This window comes from Pyxicephalus adspersus, chromosome 1 (genome assembly GCF_032062135.1).
Source record: "Pyxicephalus adspersus chromosome 1, UCB_Pads_2.0, whole genome shotgun sequence".
NCBI lineage: Eukaryota > Metazoa > Chordata > Amphibia > Anura > Pyxicephalidae > Pyxicephalus > Pyxicephalus adspersus.
In genome coordinates this window covers 94,463,469-94,475,978 of record NC_092858.1, presented here as the reverse complement: position 1 = coordinate 94,475,978, position 12,510 = coordinate 94,463,469, and the positions used below count along the sequence as shown (strand labels likewise).

The 12,510-nt window shown below is 38.1% G+C and overlaps 1 protein-coding gene across 1 annotated transcript; it reads left to right on the top strand.

Moving 5' to 3' along the window:
- The first annotated feature begins 925 nt into the window (after nucleotides 1-925).
- UTP11 (UTP11 small subunit processome component) lies at nucleotides 926-8,828 on the top strand. Its single transcript, XM_072407954.1, has 7 exons — nucleotides 926-1,062; nucleotides 2,392-2,453; nucleotides 3,508-3,610; nucleotides 4,057-4,170; nucleotides 6,284-6,377; nucleotides 6,468-6,598; nucleotides 8,688-8,828. Exons 1-7 carry the CDS (start codon nucleotides 1,000-1,002, stop codon nucleotides 8,826-8,828), a joined length of 708 nt encoding a protein of 235 aa, XP_072264055.1. The 5' UTR covers nucleotides 926-999.
- The last annotated feature ends 3,682 nt before the right edge of the window (nucleotides 8,829-12,510 follow it).

The window sequence follows — 12,510 nt, the reverse complement described above, 5'->3', positions numbered from 1 at the left end:
TCTGAAGGACTGTCCTGAGTATAAAATGTCATCACATCCCATGCTCAATGGAAGCAAGGGATTTCTTGCAAACCAGAAGAACAACATGGTGCTTGTCTACCACCCTATGGGGCTCATTTAACCTCCTTGCCGTTAAGCCCGACCTTCGTACGGGCAAAAAAAAATGGCTAGGATGGTTAACCCAGAGATTTTTCCCATCCTTACTTACCTGGTCCCCCTGTGATCATCCGTCGTGTTCGTGTTCCAGCGTCGTCCTCCGTCGATCTCCCTCTCCAGCGTCGGGTGCCAGCGGGACCGGTAAGATGCCGGCCGGCTTCTTACCTGGTCCCGCTGATCGTCCACGTCCTTCTTCTTCCAGCGCCGGATGATCTCTGGAGGTCTGCATTACTGAGGTCTGTATTGGGGTCTGTCAGTGAGTGGTTCATCACTAAGGTTTGCACAGGGGGTCTGCAATGGGGATGTTACTAAGGTCAGCAGTAGGGGGTCTGTGCTATCTCTGCTGAACTGCAGTAAAGGTGTAGCTGATATACTGCACATAGACTCCATGTCCCGTCCCCTCCACATCCCTGTTCATAGTCACTACTATTCAGCCACAACACATCATCCCTTCTCTTTGTTTTCTGTACAACATCCAAATTTGTGAAGCATGTTACAATATAACTTCTTTTCTTGCACTTGTTATAAATATTTTTTATGATGACAATTTATCCCTCTTTACAATTGCGCCTATTAACACATCTCTAATATACAGACACATAAGCATTGTCTGGGCTCTGTAATTCTCTCATCTCCCACAGCCACCTGCCATCACTACACACAACGTGCTCTGCTACCAGATCACGCCCCTCATGTAGTATCTTTGACCACGCCCCTCATGTAGCAGCATCCAGGTGGAACGCAGCACATCACTGTTGCGTCACACGCTGCGCCGGAAGTGCTGAAAGAAGTGGCTGTGCTTCTTCCATGCTGCTTGGTGATCAGTGACCATAACAGAGAAAAATGTCCGCGTCTTTTAGGAAAGCTTTAAAGTCCCGACAGAAGCACCATAAAGAGAGATCGCAGGTATATGACCGGGGTGTCATATGTGATTGTTTGTTGTGGCCCCAGTCAACCAGAACTGATTTCTGAATCGATCTCCACTGTCATTTCTGCACACCAGGAGCATCCATTGCAGCTCATTTATTGCATCTGTGTTGTGTTAGGGCCGGCTGCTGATGTACAAGAGGTGCCCAGCACCACAGCAGAGATCTGCAGCATTTTTTTTTTTTTTTAAAGTATAGCACTGCATTGTGCAAATCATATGTTAATGGAGCCTTTTTCCTTACAAAAACATGGAAGCTGTCATTACTAACATCTTTTTTACGTCTCCTGAATCAGTCTGACATCAAGCGGACCTAAACTCAACATTTCTACTTTACATAAAAGGGTAGACAACCTTTAAATGTAAAGTAAAAGTCGTATTAATTTTTTTTTTTTTTTTTTAAAGTACAGCAACGCTCCTTCAAGTCTTGATCATCACGGTGATCAAGACTGAATGGGAGTGCAGAGCCTCCTGGGATACCTACGTCACGCATCTCTTTCCTTGCTGCACCTACTGCCCATGCCTGAACTTGGGCATGCATAGAAGAGACATGTTTTCCTCTATGGAGAAAGAGATGCCGATTGCCGATCTCACGCAGGATCCCCCCCCCCCCTTTACAGCGTTTAGTGTGAGATTGGGTATGTAGCCAGAAAATCATAGGAGAAGAGCAAAGATGGCAGTGTATCCTCGGGACAAAGAAGAATTCTAAGACTACGCAGGAAGGACCAGATTGAAGTAGGGTCCAGGGCTGTCGAGGGATCTGTGGGATTAGTGGTATGTGTCACTTGAGTTCCACTTTCAGTATTTACAGAGCCATCAATCAAGAGCAATATTGCAGCAAGTAAACTCCTGATCTTTGCTAAAGCTATTAGATTATCACACAAGTAAGGTGACCTTTTCAGAAGACAAATACAAACTATGTGAAACATATGCAGTATATTGAAAAAATACTGTAGAAAAAACATTAGATGTGTGTACAGCCAAGGGTCCAAAGCAGCGGTATTGCCTTATCTAGCCATATTGCTGCTTTAAAGATGTTTGCCAGCATATTTATAAATAATATTGCTGTACTTTAGAAATATTTTCTCTGCTTCACATGCCACAGGACACCAAAGCAAGTGTCAGGAGAAAGAGGGGAAGCCCAGTCACATGACCTGTCATCAGTAGGACTCTTCAAGCTCCACACCAGTCTGCATTTATAATTGACTCCTAAAATGCAGGCACAATGTGAAATAAACACATCCTTTTATTGGCATTCACTCTTTGTTTTAAATATGTCTCTAATTCCTGTTTGTTTATATTTGTTTTAGCCTGGCTTCCGCAGAAATTTGGGGGTTTTGGAGAAAAAGAAAGATTACAAGCTCCGTGCAGAGTAAGTACAATATGGTGGCTATATGTAATTCTGCAGTAAGAGAACTGGGTAAGGAATGTAGTTTGTTTCAAACGATGGCAGTAATTTAATCTAATCTTTTGTTCTGTGGGGAAAATATAGGACTGCAGCATTATTATTGCAGAATCTAAAGAATTGCTGACAAATTAAACTGTATTCACTGCTGTGTTGCAGTTATTCCATACATTTTTAGTTAAGTTGCTGAATAATTTTAATTTTTTGGAAACCTACCTATTGCATTTAGTAGCTACTCTGCCTGTTCAGTGCAACTGTCAGTAGAGATGGCTGATGAGGTGCAGAAAATTATAGTTTTTTTGCAAATCTTATTCAAAGTCCATGCAAATTGCACTGACCTGAACATGAACAAATCAAACACTATACTTATAGAGTTTGGCTCAGTTTCAAGTCAGTACAATTTGCATGTGAATTGCATATAAATGAATTCTCTGTGTCTCATTGACCATTTTAGTTACAATGTCTCAAAACACATTTTGTAACTGCATAGAATTATAGGGTATTTTTTTTAACAATTTTTAGAATTGGGGTCTGTTCTCATCAGGTTGGTCCATTGTGGCCTATTTAATACATGTGTATTGTGGAGAGGCAGCTCTCTGATTCACACTGGTTGCTCAACAACAGAGATTGGATCTGCATGGCAAATCACCGCAGCCCCTGGCGACATGCTGCAATCAAATGCCTTTAGATCTTTCCACTGGAGAGCCCCAGCACGTGCATGCATGGTATGGACAGGACCTTAAAGATGTCAGCTGTGTTCTGTGAGAACGTATTTTGTATGATGGAGGAGTCAATTCACCATCAATTTTTCACACTCAATTCATTTGAAAAAGACTTGTGCCAGACCACGGAACAATGATGTGGGGGTGAAATTTGAATGTTTTTGCATCTCATTTCTAGCTGCTAGTGACCAGGCCTTGCATACAATTTGTAACTGCATAGTACAATCATCAAGTGCATCTATCATGTGTTGGTATGTTAGCTTAGAATTAATATTTTACCTTTATGTTACTGTTTTCAGTGATTTTCGAAAGAAAAGGAACACTCTCCATGCCTTACGTAAGAAAGCCCTTGAAAAGAATCCAGATGAATTCTACTATAAAATGACCTCTTCAAAACTAAAGGTAAATAAATTAGTTCTATATACTGATAATGTGTAGAAGAGTCAAATACAATATTGTTTTCTTCTAAACCAGCCATGTCTAATTCAACAGAGGACTGAGCTGCTTAGGCTTACCCAAGGGGCTACATTGCTACCAAGAGGCTGCACTTTCCAAACTTATAATGCCATATCATGTTGATAAAATATAGGTAAATAAGAATAGATAATAAACATTTACTAACCTATTCAGTTTAAAACATTATTCCAGTTTTTATAAAGATAACCTGCTTTCTAATATGCACAGAAAAATCTCTGGGCTAGAAAACTAATGGCTAAGTTGTTTCCCGCAGCTTACTGAAGATAGGTAAGCTAGTACTGTAATTCATTGTCTGTGGGAAAAATTGTGTAGGTGGGGGTAATGTATAATTGTTTAAAATGTGTCTGGACAGATTTGTTTTCTCTTCTAAGGATGGAGCCCACGTGATAAAACAAAAGTCAGAAGAAGTCACTGATGAACAGCTTAAAGTCATGAGGACACAGGACATTAAGTATGTGGAGATGAAAAGAGTGGCAGAAGCCAAGGTGAGTCTTAAACGTTTATATGTGCTGAAAAGGTTGCTTTTCTACTTTAGTGTGGCAGGACAGCAACACTGACAGTGAAGTTTAAAGCATGGAAGAAAAGAGCTGGTAGTAAAATCTACCAGTTGTAAAAAAAGAAAAACTGTAACTTGCAGGGCCCCTGTTCTGTGTAAAGTCTTAATATGGTGTGGCATCAGGGGAGGTGGAGAGGATGTGCTATGTGTGCCTTGTGTACTTCTTTGGAGATTTTTTTTGGCATAAATATCCCAATGTTTGAATGCTAAATGAAATATTGTTTAGTGTATTGTATGTTGGCTACTCTTCAGTTAACAATGTGCTTTCCAAAAATTGTTTAATACCACATTTGCACCTACACAAGTACCTATATGACTTTGCCTACCCCCCATTTACCCCTCTGCATGATATTGGCAATCATTATGTTTCCATGTTTTATCATCATTTTAAGTAAAACCTGTGCTTTCTAGTTGATGTAATTCCAGTGAATATTAAAAATATGAACTTACCTGGGAGTCCTGTACAAAACTACAGAGCCTCTCTTGTGATAACTTTTCACTGTTCTCTTGTTAAAAGTCCAAAAGCTTGTACATTACTGACTATTACATTGATTCTGTGAAATAGTTTTATGCATTTTGATTCTGCTATACCTAATTTACATTATTTTGCAACTTTGCTTACAATATAACCTTTTAAAAGTGGGGCTTTGATCTCGGAGACAGAAGCAATTCTTGGCTACTTAAAGTTTGCAAAAAGTGTGCCACTCCAACTCTTAATGAATTGTATTGGCATCCTAAAACATTAACGTTTTTTTTATTTTTTTTTATTTTGCAGATAAGTCATCCCAGTGAATAATGTAATTACTAGTATGCAGTCTAGTTGAACTGTTTTGCAACTGAACATTTATACATACATTTAATCTTTAATTATACCAAATGGGGCTTTATTTAATAAATGGGGAATCTGAAATTCCCTCAAACATTCCTGGTGTAAATCTTTCAGGTCCATGTGTTTCAGTGGCAGTAATTGATTCCCACCAGGGAATGTTTGAGGGAATGTCAGATTCCCTGTTTTATAAATGGAGAACATAGTGATATTTTGTTGAATATATCTTGTAAAAACAAGTGTAACAATATGTAAGTATTGCATGTGTTAAACCTTACTTAGGTCATGATTGTGAAATTAATTTAATAGAATATTACCGTATTAATCAACATGCACTTAATTATTTTTTTTTTACATTAACCTAGATTCTACATTACTACTATATTCTTCATTCCCTGCAGATCTGTTAATTCCCTGAGAATGTTTTGCACATTGAACACACTCCATTCAGATAGTATCTGTGGAATGCTTAATCAAGGAAAGTCCCTCTCCTTTCCCCTGCAGATAAACTGGATATTACACTTGTAGAACTTACCCAGCTAGGGCTGTAGCTTTATCATGGTAAATCTTTCTCCCTCACTTGGAACTTCATATATAGATTGGAGAGGGTACTGGTGTGAAGACCTTGGTTACGAGGACTTGCTGGGTGTCTTGGAGCACCAGACCAAAGCACAATGGAAATCTAATCTACAATATAACGTATAAGCGCAAACTTGTTTATAAAAATTTCAAATTTTTCAGCCTTTTGTAATTTGGATTGTTCATTAAAAAGAAGTTTTAGGCACTTTTGTTATGGAATGACTCCTGTCTACCAGTTTTGCTGCTGCATTTTCACCCTGTCTCCTCTCCTCCCTCCTATTGAACACTACAAGTGACAGCACATACTGTGCAGACTTGGTTCAAAATATTTTATAAAATAAAACATCATTGGATATTGTTTTACCAAACTAAGTTTTATATAGTTTATGATTAATACCTTTAAAAAGGGACAAAATGTTGTGCAGTGCATTAAATAGGGATGCAAATGACAAACAAGTACAAACAATGACATTGGAGGTGAGGACCCTCGGTTTATAATGTGCTTCAGATATAAGTATAAATGATAGTATGTGTTCTATGACTGGGTGTATTATATGGGTAACATTGATAATTGTTATTAACGTTACAATGACTATCAGTTAAATGGAAATGACAGGGCTAATTTATGTGTTTGCAGAAAATTGAGCGTTTAAAGTCTGAGCTGCACATGCTGGACGCTGAAGGAAAGCCAGAAAACAAACATACATTCTTTGTGGACACCAAGAAAGAAGGCAAGGAATTTTTTTCATGTGGATTCTTGCTAGCTCATGTTTAGCCTTCTGTTATCCTAATCATTTAACTGGCTTCTGTTGGTGTTTTAGTGCGAAACTTTGACCTGGCAACCCATCTAAACACAGCCCCTGAATTGGTGGACAGAGTTTTCAACAGACCTACACTAGAAACTTTACGCAGTCAGACAGTGAAGGGACGTATAAACTCCAAACAGATGAAAGTAAGTATGTTTGCCACCTAAAGAAGAATCCTAGAAATATGCTTAATTTGCTTGCATTTAATTTTAGAAATTGAAAAGCCATGTAGGAAAAACACTGCATCTTCGCATCATTTTCTAAGGTCGTCATGGAGGGATTTTGGCCAACTCTTCTTTACAATATTTCTTCAGTTTATTGAGGTTTGTGGGCATTTGTTCATGCCCGGCTCTGTTAAGGTCCCACCATGACATTTAGTTTGCGTTGAGGTCAAGATTTTGACTAGGCTCTTTTTTTCAGCCATTCTGCAGTAGATTTGCTTGTGTGTTTGGGATCATTGTCCTGTTTCATGACCCATTCTTGGCCGAGTTTTAGCTGTTGCACAGATGGCCTTACAATAAACTCTGTACTTTGGTATACAGAGGAGTTCATGGTCACCTCAATGACTGCCCAGGTAGCTGTAAATACAAGCCCAAATCTTCACCTCCTCACCACCGTGTTTGACTAGCACTGTGAATTTTGTCAAAACTTCTCCATTTTGGTTTTATCTGTCCGCAGGGCATTGTTCCAGACATTCCAGTAGTTTGTTCAGATGCAACTTTGCAAACCTAAGCCATGCTGCCATGTTCTTTTTAGAGAGAAGAGGCTTTTTCCTGACCTTCCAAACATTCCATACTTATCTTTTTTTATATTCCATACTAGTCTTTTTTTTTCTAACTGTATTGAACTTTTAACATTTAACATGTTGAGGCATGTAGAGTCTGAGAATACAGCACTTGCGTTTTTTGAAATTTGTCTAAGCAATACATGGCCTGACTGGGATAAATTTGCTTAGATGTCCATTATTATTTTTTATTATACCCCAATAAGCAAAATTTTCAAATTGAAAGATTTTCTCTTTGTAGGTGAATACTATGTTTACAGAAATCTTGTACTGAAAGAAAAATATAAAAGCTACAATTACCAACATTTTTCTTGGCATACTTGCTAGTTCTTCGCCTTCTCTACTTTAGGCTACTGACTTATTTTAAACTACTTGTTTATGGGCAAACATTGAGAAATAACTGAAGGCACCAGATCCTGGATCAAGTCTGCGATAGAAACCTGTCCACAGGGCTGTTTTTTTGGACAGTGCAAATAGGGTGATTGCATAGGGTGTCATGGCCGTTGTTGGTCTCAAGATTATTTGAATAATTGTTGAACTTCTTTTTAATGTGTTAATTTGTCCTAAATTTTTTTTGCAATAGCTAACATTTTAAACCACTGTGACTATTAAGGTTTATTCATTTTGCCATTATTTCTATGATATGCTTTATGTGCCCTCTGTGGTCATCTGTTGGGGAGGCAGCAAAGTTGGCCTAAGGGAAACAACACATGCCTTATGAATTGAGGGGGATATTACAAGTGTATGTGAGGATCTACAATTCAAAATATATTTCTGTTTTAATTCTTCAGTAGAATGACCTAAGTTACCATTGGTAAGACATGTTTTATGGATTCAAGTAAAATACTTGAGTCCTACTTATAGATTACCTACACAGAGTGTTCCTTGTTAAGAAAATGGCTATTACTCCTCTCGCCCCCATCTTTAATCTTTGTTCTGTTTGAGTAAACTTGCTTGCTCCCAACTCTGTTCACAGTAGTTCCATCTTATGGGCTCTGTCACTACAGGACACGATGATAATATAGTAGCCAATGGGTGGGCACTGTAGGCAGCAGGGAATTGGGCAAAAGGTTTCAGCCAATGAAGCTCTGCAACAAGAGGGTGGACTTTCTAAGACAAATGCTGTAAGAGATGCACATTCTCTGAATGACCAACTGCTAGGGGTTGGATACCGCTAATGTGAAAACTTGCTAGTAAGGCCTGCTGGCAGAAAATGGAGAAAAGATTAGAATATGTACAGGGGATGAAATCTTGGTGGTAGTTTTTTGTTAACCTGTGCCTGAAACAGAATCCTACTGCAGTGAAAGCGTCATTTCCTTCTAATTCTGTAATGTAGAGTGCTTACAAGTGTGTGTGTCCAAATATCCGCAGCACTGTTTTGTTTTTTTTAATCTGACTTTAATATTAGTGTTACTAGAGATTAATTGCTTGCTTTTTCTTTTATACATCAGAAAATGAATAAACAGAGGGAGCAGCAGTATTCTCTTCTCAACCAAAGAATAGAGCGAGAAAAGAAAATGTTTGTCATTTCTCAGAAAATACAAACTCGGAAAGATCTGCTGGTAAGGAAATACCCTGAGGGTGTTATCTGAAACAAGATTAACTTGCTGTAAAGCAGAACTTCAGCCAAAAAAATATATATACAAATGAATGGCCTGTTAAAAATAAACCATTTTCTGCAATATTCATAACTAGGTCAGAGATTTTATCCACAGTATTTTTTTGCTGCTAGATATTTTCAGTCTGTTGTATAAACACTTGTTCAGAATCACCTCGTCTGTGATTGGTTTGGGAAAGGAGAAGCGGCTCACTGATGAGTTTATCTCTCTGTCACTCCCTCTTCCTATTACCGTAGCATTGTCACTACATGAACTGGCTCATTGTACTTCTCATACCCCTATCCTGCTATATAGGGGCCACAGGAGGCTGATGCTAGGTCAAATGTATGTACTTACACTGCTTGCATTTAATAATTACTTATTAATGATAACAGAGCTGTAATAATGTATGCAGCTGAAGTTACAAGCACATTCTACATATTTACTAATTTGGATAGTAATAAACTTTCTGTATTTTTTCATTATGTGTTTGAACTACTTAAGCTGCGTACACACTTCCAATTTTTATCGTTTGTAAACGAACGACGAACGATCCTGCACGATATCTGCAAACAATCGTATAGCACCGATCCTGTACATACAGATAACGACACGATCGTTCAAAGATATTGTACACACGTATATATACACACAGTATATATGAATCCAGTGCCAGACCTAAAGAGGACCTGTCATTCAGACATTTTAGAAACTGTCATTGATGAGCTCATTCTAAAGAATGCTAATTGCCTAGATATAAGGCTGATCTTTTGGTGTCAGTCACATGCCTGAAACATGTATCAGATAACTATGTGATAAGTTTGGGGTTATCATCTCAACACCAAAGCTATATGTTCCTTCCAGGTCAGTGGCTCAGCAGGCAATAAATGCAGAGGATAGGAACACTAAACCAGGTAAGATGTGGTTTTTAGAACCAGGTCAGCAATGGCAGGTTACATAATCTCCTAGTAAAAAGTCCCCTTTATTTCCTTTCCTAACAATAAGCTCTTTATATAGTAGGGCAGTGATGGAAGATATTGCATATGAAGCCCTCCTGAGGGTGTTATCTGAAACAAGATTAACTTGCTGTAAAGCAGAACTTCAGCCAAAAAAATATATATACAAATGAATGGCCTGTTAAAAATAAAACATTTGCTGCAAAATTTATAACTAGGTCAGAGATTTTATCCAGTATTTTTTTGCTGCTAGATATTTTCAGTCTGTTGTATAAACACTTGTTCAGAATCACCTCGTCTGTGATTGGTCTGGGAAAGGAGAAGCGGCTCACTGATGAGTTTATCTCTCTGTCACTCCCTCTTCCTTTTAGCATTGTCAGTACATGAACTGGCTCATTGTGCTTCTTATACCCCTATCCTGCTATATAGCGGCTACAGGAGACTGATTCTAGGTCAAATGTATGTACTTACACTGCTTACATTTAATAATTACTTATTAATGATAACAGAGCTGTAATAATGTATGCAGCTGAAGTTACAAGCACATTCCACATATTTACTAATTTGGATAGTAATAAAGTTTCTGTATTTTTTCATTATGTGTTTGAACTACTTAGAGTTATGTGAGAATTAACCTAAATGGAGGTATGCCAAGAAACATTTATTCAGCTGACATATTCACCTGTACAGCAAGCTTTGGACCCTGCAAACCCTTTGCTTCTAGGGTGAGGTGGCATGTGGTCTTTTGGATGTTATGTTGCGGTTGTTTAGTCCAGAACTGTGATCAAACACTGCCAGGGGAGAATTTTTTCCTCTTACTACTAATGTAATCATCTGAATAGGCTCATACTTTAGTAGTTTAATCCTTCTATAGTAACATCAGCTGCACATACACTGAACATTGTGCACTCATGTAAGATGAACTGCTACTACTGTACATGCTACTGAAGTAGTTTACTCCACAGGGAGACATTTGTTTCATTTGTTAAGCAATCATGGGCCATACTTAGTGTTTATTTTAGTTGCGGGATTGAGCTACTAAAATTCTTCTGTGTAGTTGTAACCTATTCAGCTGACAAGTAAAGTGGGTAAATCTCTAAGTACTGAGAGAATAAAATGACCCATATACCCTAGGGTAAGGCAGACAAAATATAACTACATAGAATAAACCTGTCATTAAATTCCAAGCAATTTTTGACTTTTTTGAATGTGTCCCCAAAAATGTCTAACTATTCTGAGATGCAGAAAGGCTTATTAGCAGAATTGTCTACTAAATATGAATTTGTCCACAACTCATTATGGGTATCCTTTGCAACGTTGAACCATCAAAGCCATATAGCTCTATGTTTAGGGTTTTATGCTCTTTATGTGCTCCTTCCTATATAGGTGCTTGAACAACCTTGCTGTCACGAAAAGTCTCACCAGGGCAGGTATTGCTACAAGTTCCATTCAACCTGTTCCTGAGAACCCAGGGCATCATTAACAAATCCTTTGTATCATCAAAAGGGAGGTTATCTTTAGAGAGGATCTGAACCCTAGAAACATGTGGTCTGTCTCCAACTGATGTCCTTCCTATCAATGACTCACTAAGCCTGGTTTTGCATTGTGTCGGTGTGTAGGGGGTCACCACTTTGGTACAAGCAGCGCTTTGCTTTCTTATGTCAGAGGCTGAAGCAAAGAGAACAGTGAGCAGGACAGCAATAATATCACCATATTTCACTTTAATTCTCCCGAGACAATCAAAGAAAGCAGTGCATTAGAAATCAGACTTCAGATACAGATTTGAGGCTGTAGGTACAATAAATACCATTTATTCACAAACAACTTTTGTAGACGTGTCTCTAAACATAGCAAGTGTCAGTTTGGAGTTTGGAGTTTATATCCACTTAAGTGGGTTAAATATATGTCCCTCAAAAGCCACAAATGATATAAACTGATTTTTTGAGTGCTTGTGCTTTGGCAAACACAGATATTACTGTATGAAAGTAGCAGTAACATCATCACTGTGCTGCACATAGCATCTACAGCCCAAGCTTGGAAATTCTTTATTATAATGCAGAATGAATTGCATAGCGAATTGCAAACACCTTAAAAAATTATACTCAACATAAACTGGACTGCAAAATGTTTTGTATGTCTATGTAAGAGCTCAGAAATGCCTGACAGTTCAGGTAAAGCAGCTGTTTGGCTTCTATGTGCACATCAGCTGCATTAGTGTCCTCTATGCATGCCAAACTAACAAAAAGCCTGGCAAATGTTAATATTGTAATGTAATTATAATGTGTGTGTATATATATATATATATATATATATATATATATATACACTAGTGTACTTTGACAGCATCTGGTGCAAGAGTTACCTGCAAGTCCTCCAAGTAAAATTTGGAGAGACGTAGCATCAAACAATCAGCTATTGGATGAATGACGATCTGATGTTTAACAAATGTGTTGATAAAGTCTATAATTTCACAAACATTTTAAAGTATTATTATTTAAACATATGAAGTTACTTTTGAAATAATGCTGTTTAGATTTCATTATAACAGAAGCACAATGTATATATACCCTAATACTGTGACCGTTTGCTCAGCTCACATGGGCTTTATTTAGGTCTGATGTTTTGTGTGCTGGCACTGTTGTCCAAACCAAATGAAGGATTGATTACATATGACAGACAGGATACACCGTGTACTACAGGACCCCCCCATCTATTCAATA

Coding starts and splice junctions, on each gene's coding strand:
- UTP11 (XM_072407954.1), top strand. CDS start 1,000: ATGTCCGCGTCTTTTAGGAAAGCTTTAAAGTCCCGACAGAAGCACCAT. Junction 1,063..2,391: donor ACCATAAAGAGAGATCGCAG/GTATATGACCGG, acceptor TATTTGTTTTAG/CCTGGCTTCCGCAGAAATTT. Junction 2,454..3,507: donor GATTACAAGCTCCGTGCAGA/GTAAGTACAATA, acceptor TACTGTTTTCAG/TGATTTTCGAAAGAAAAGGA.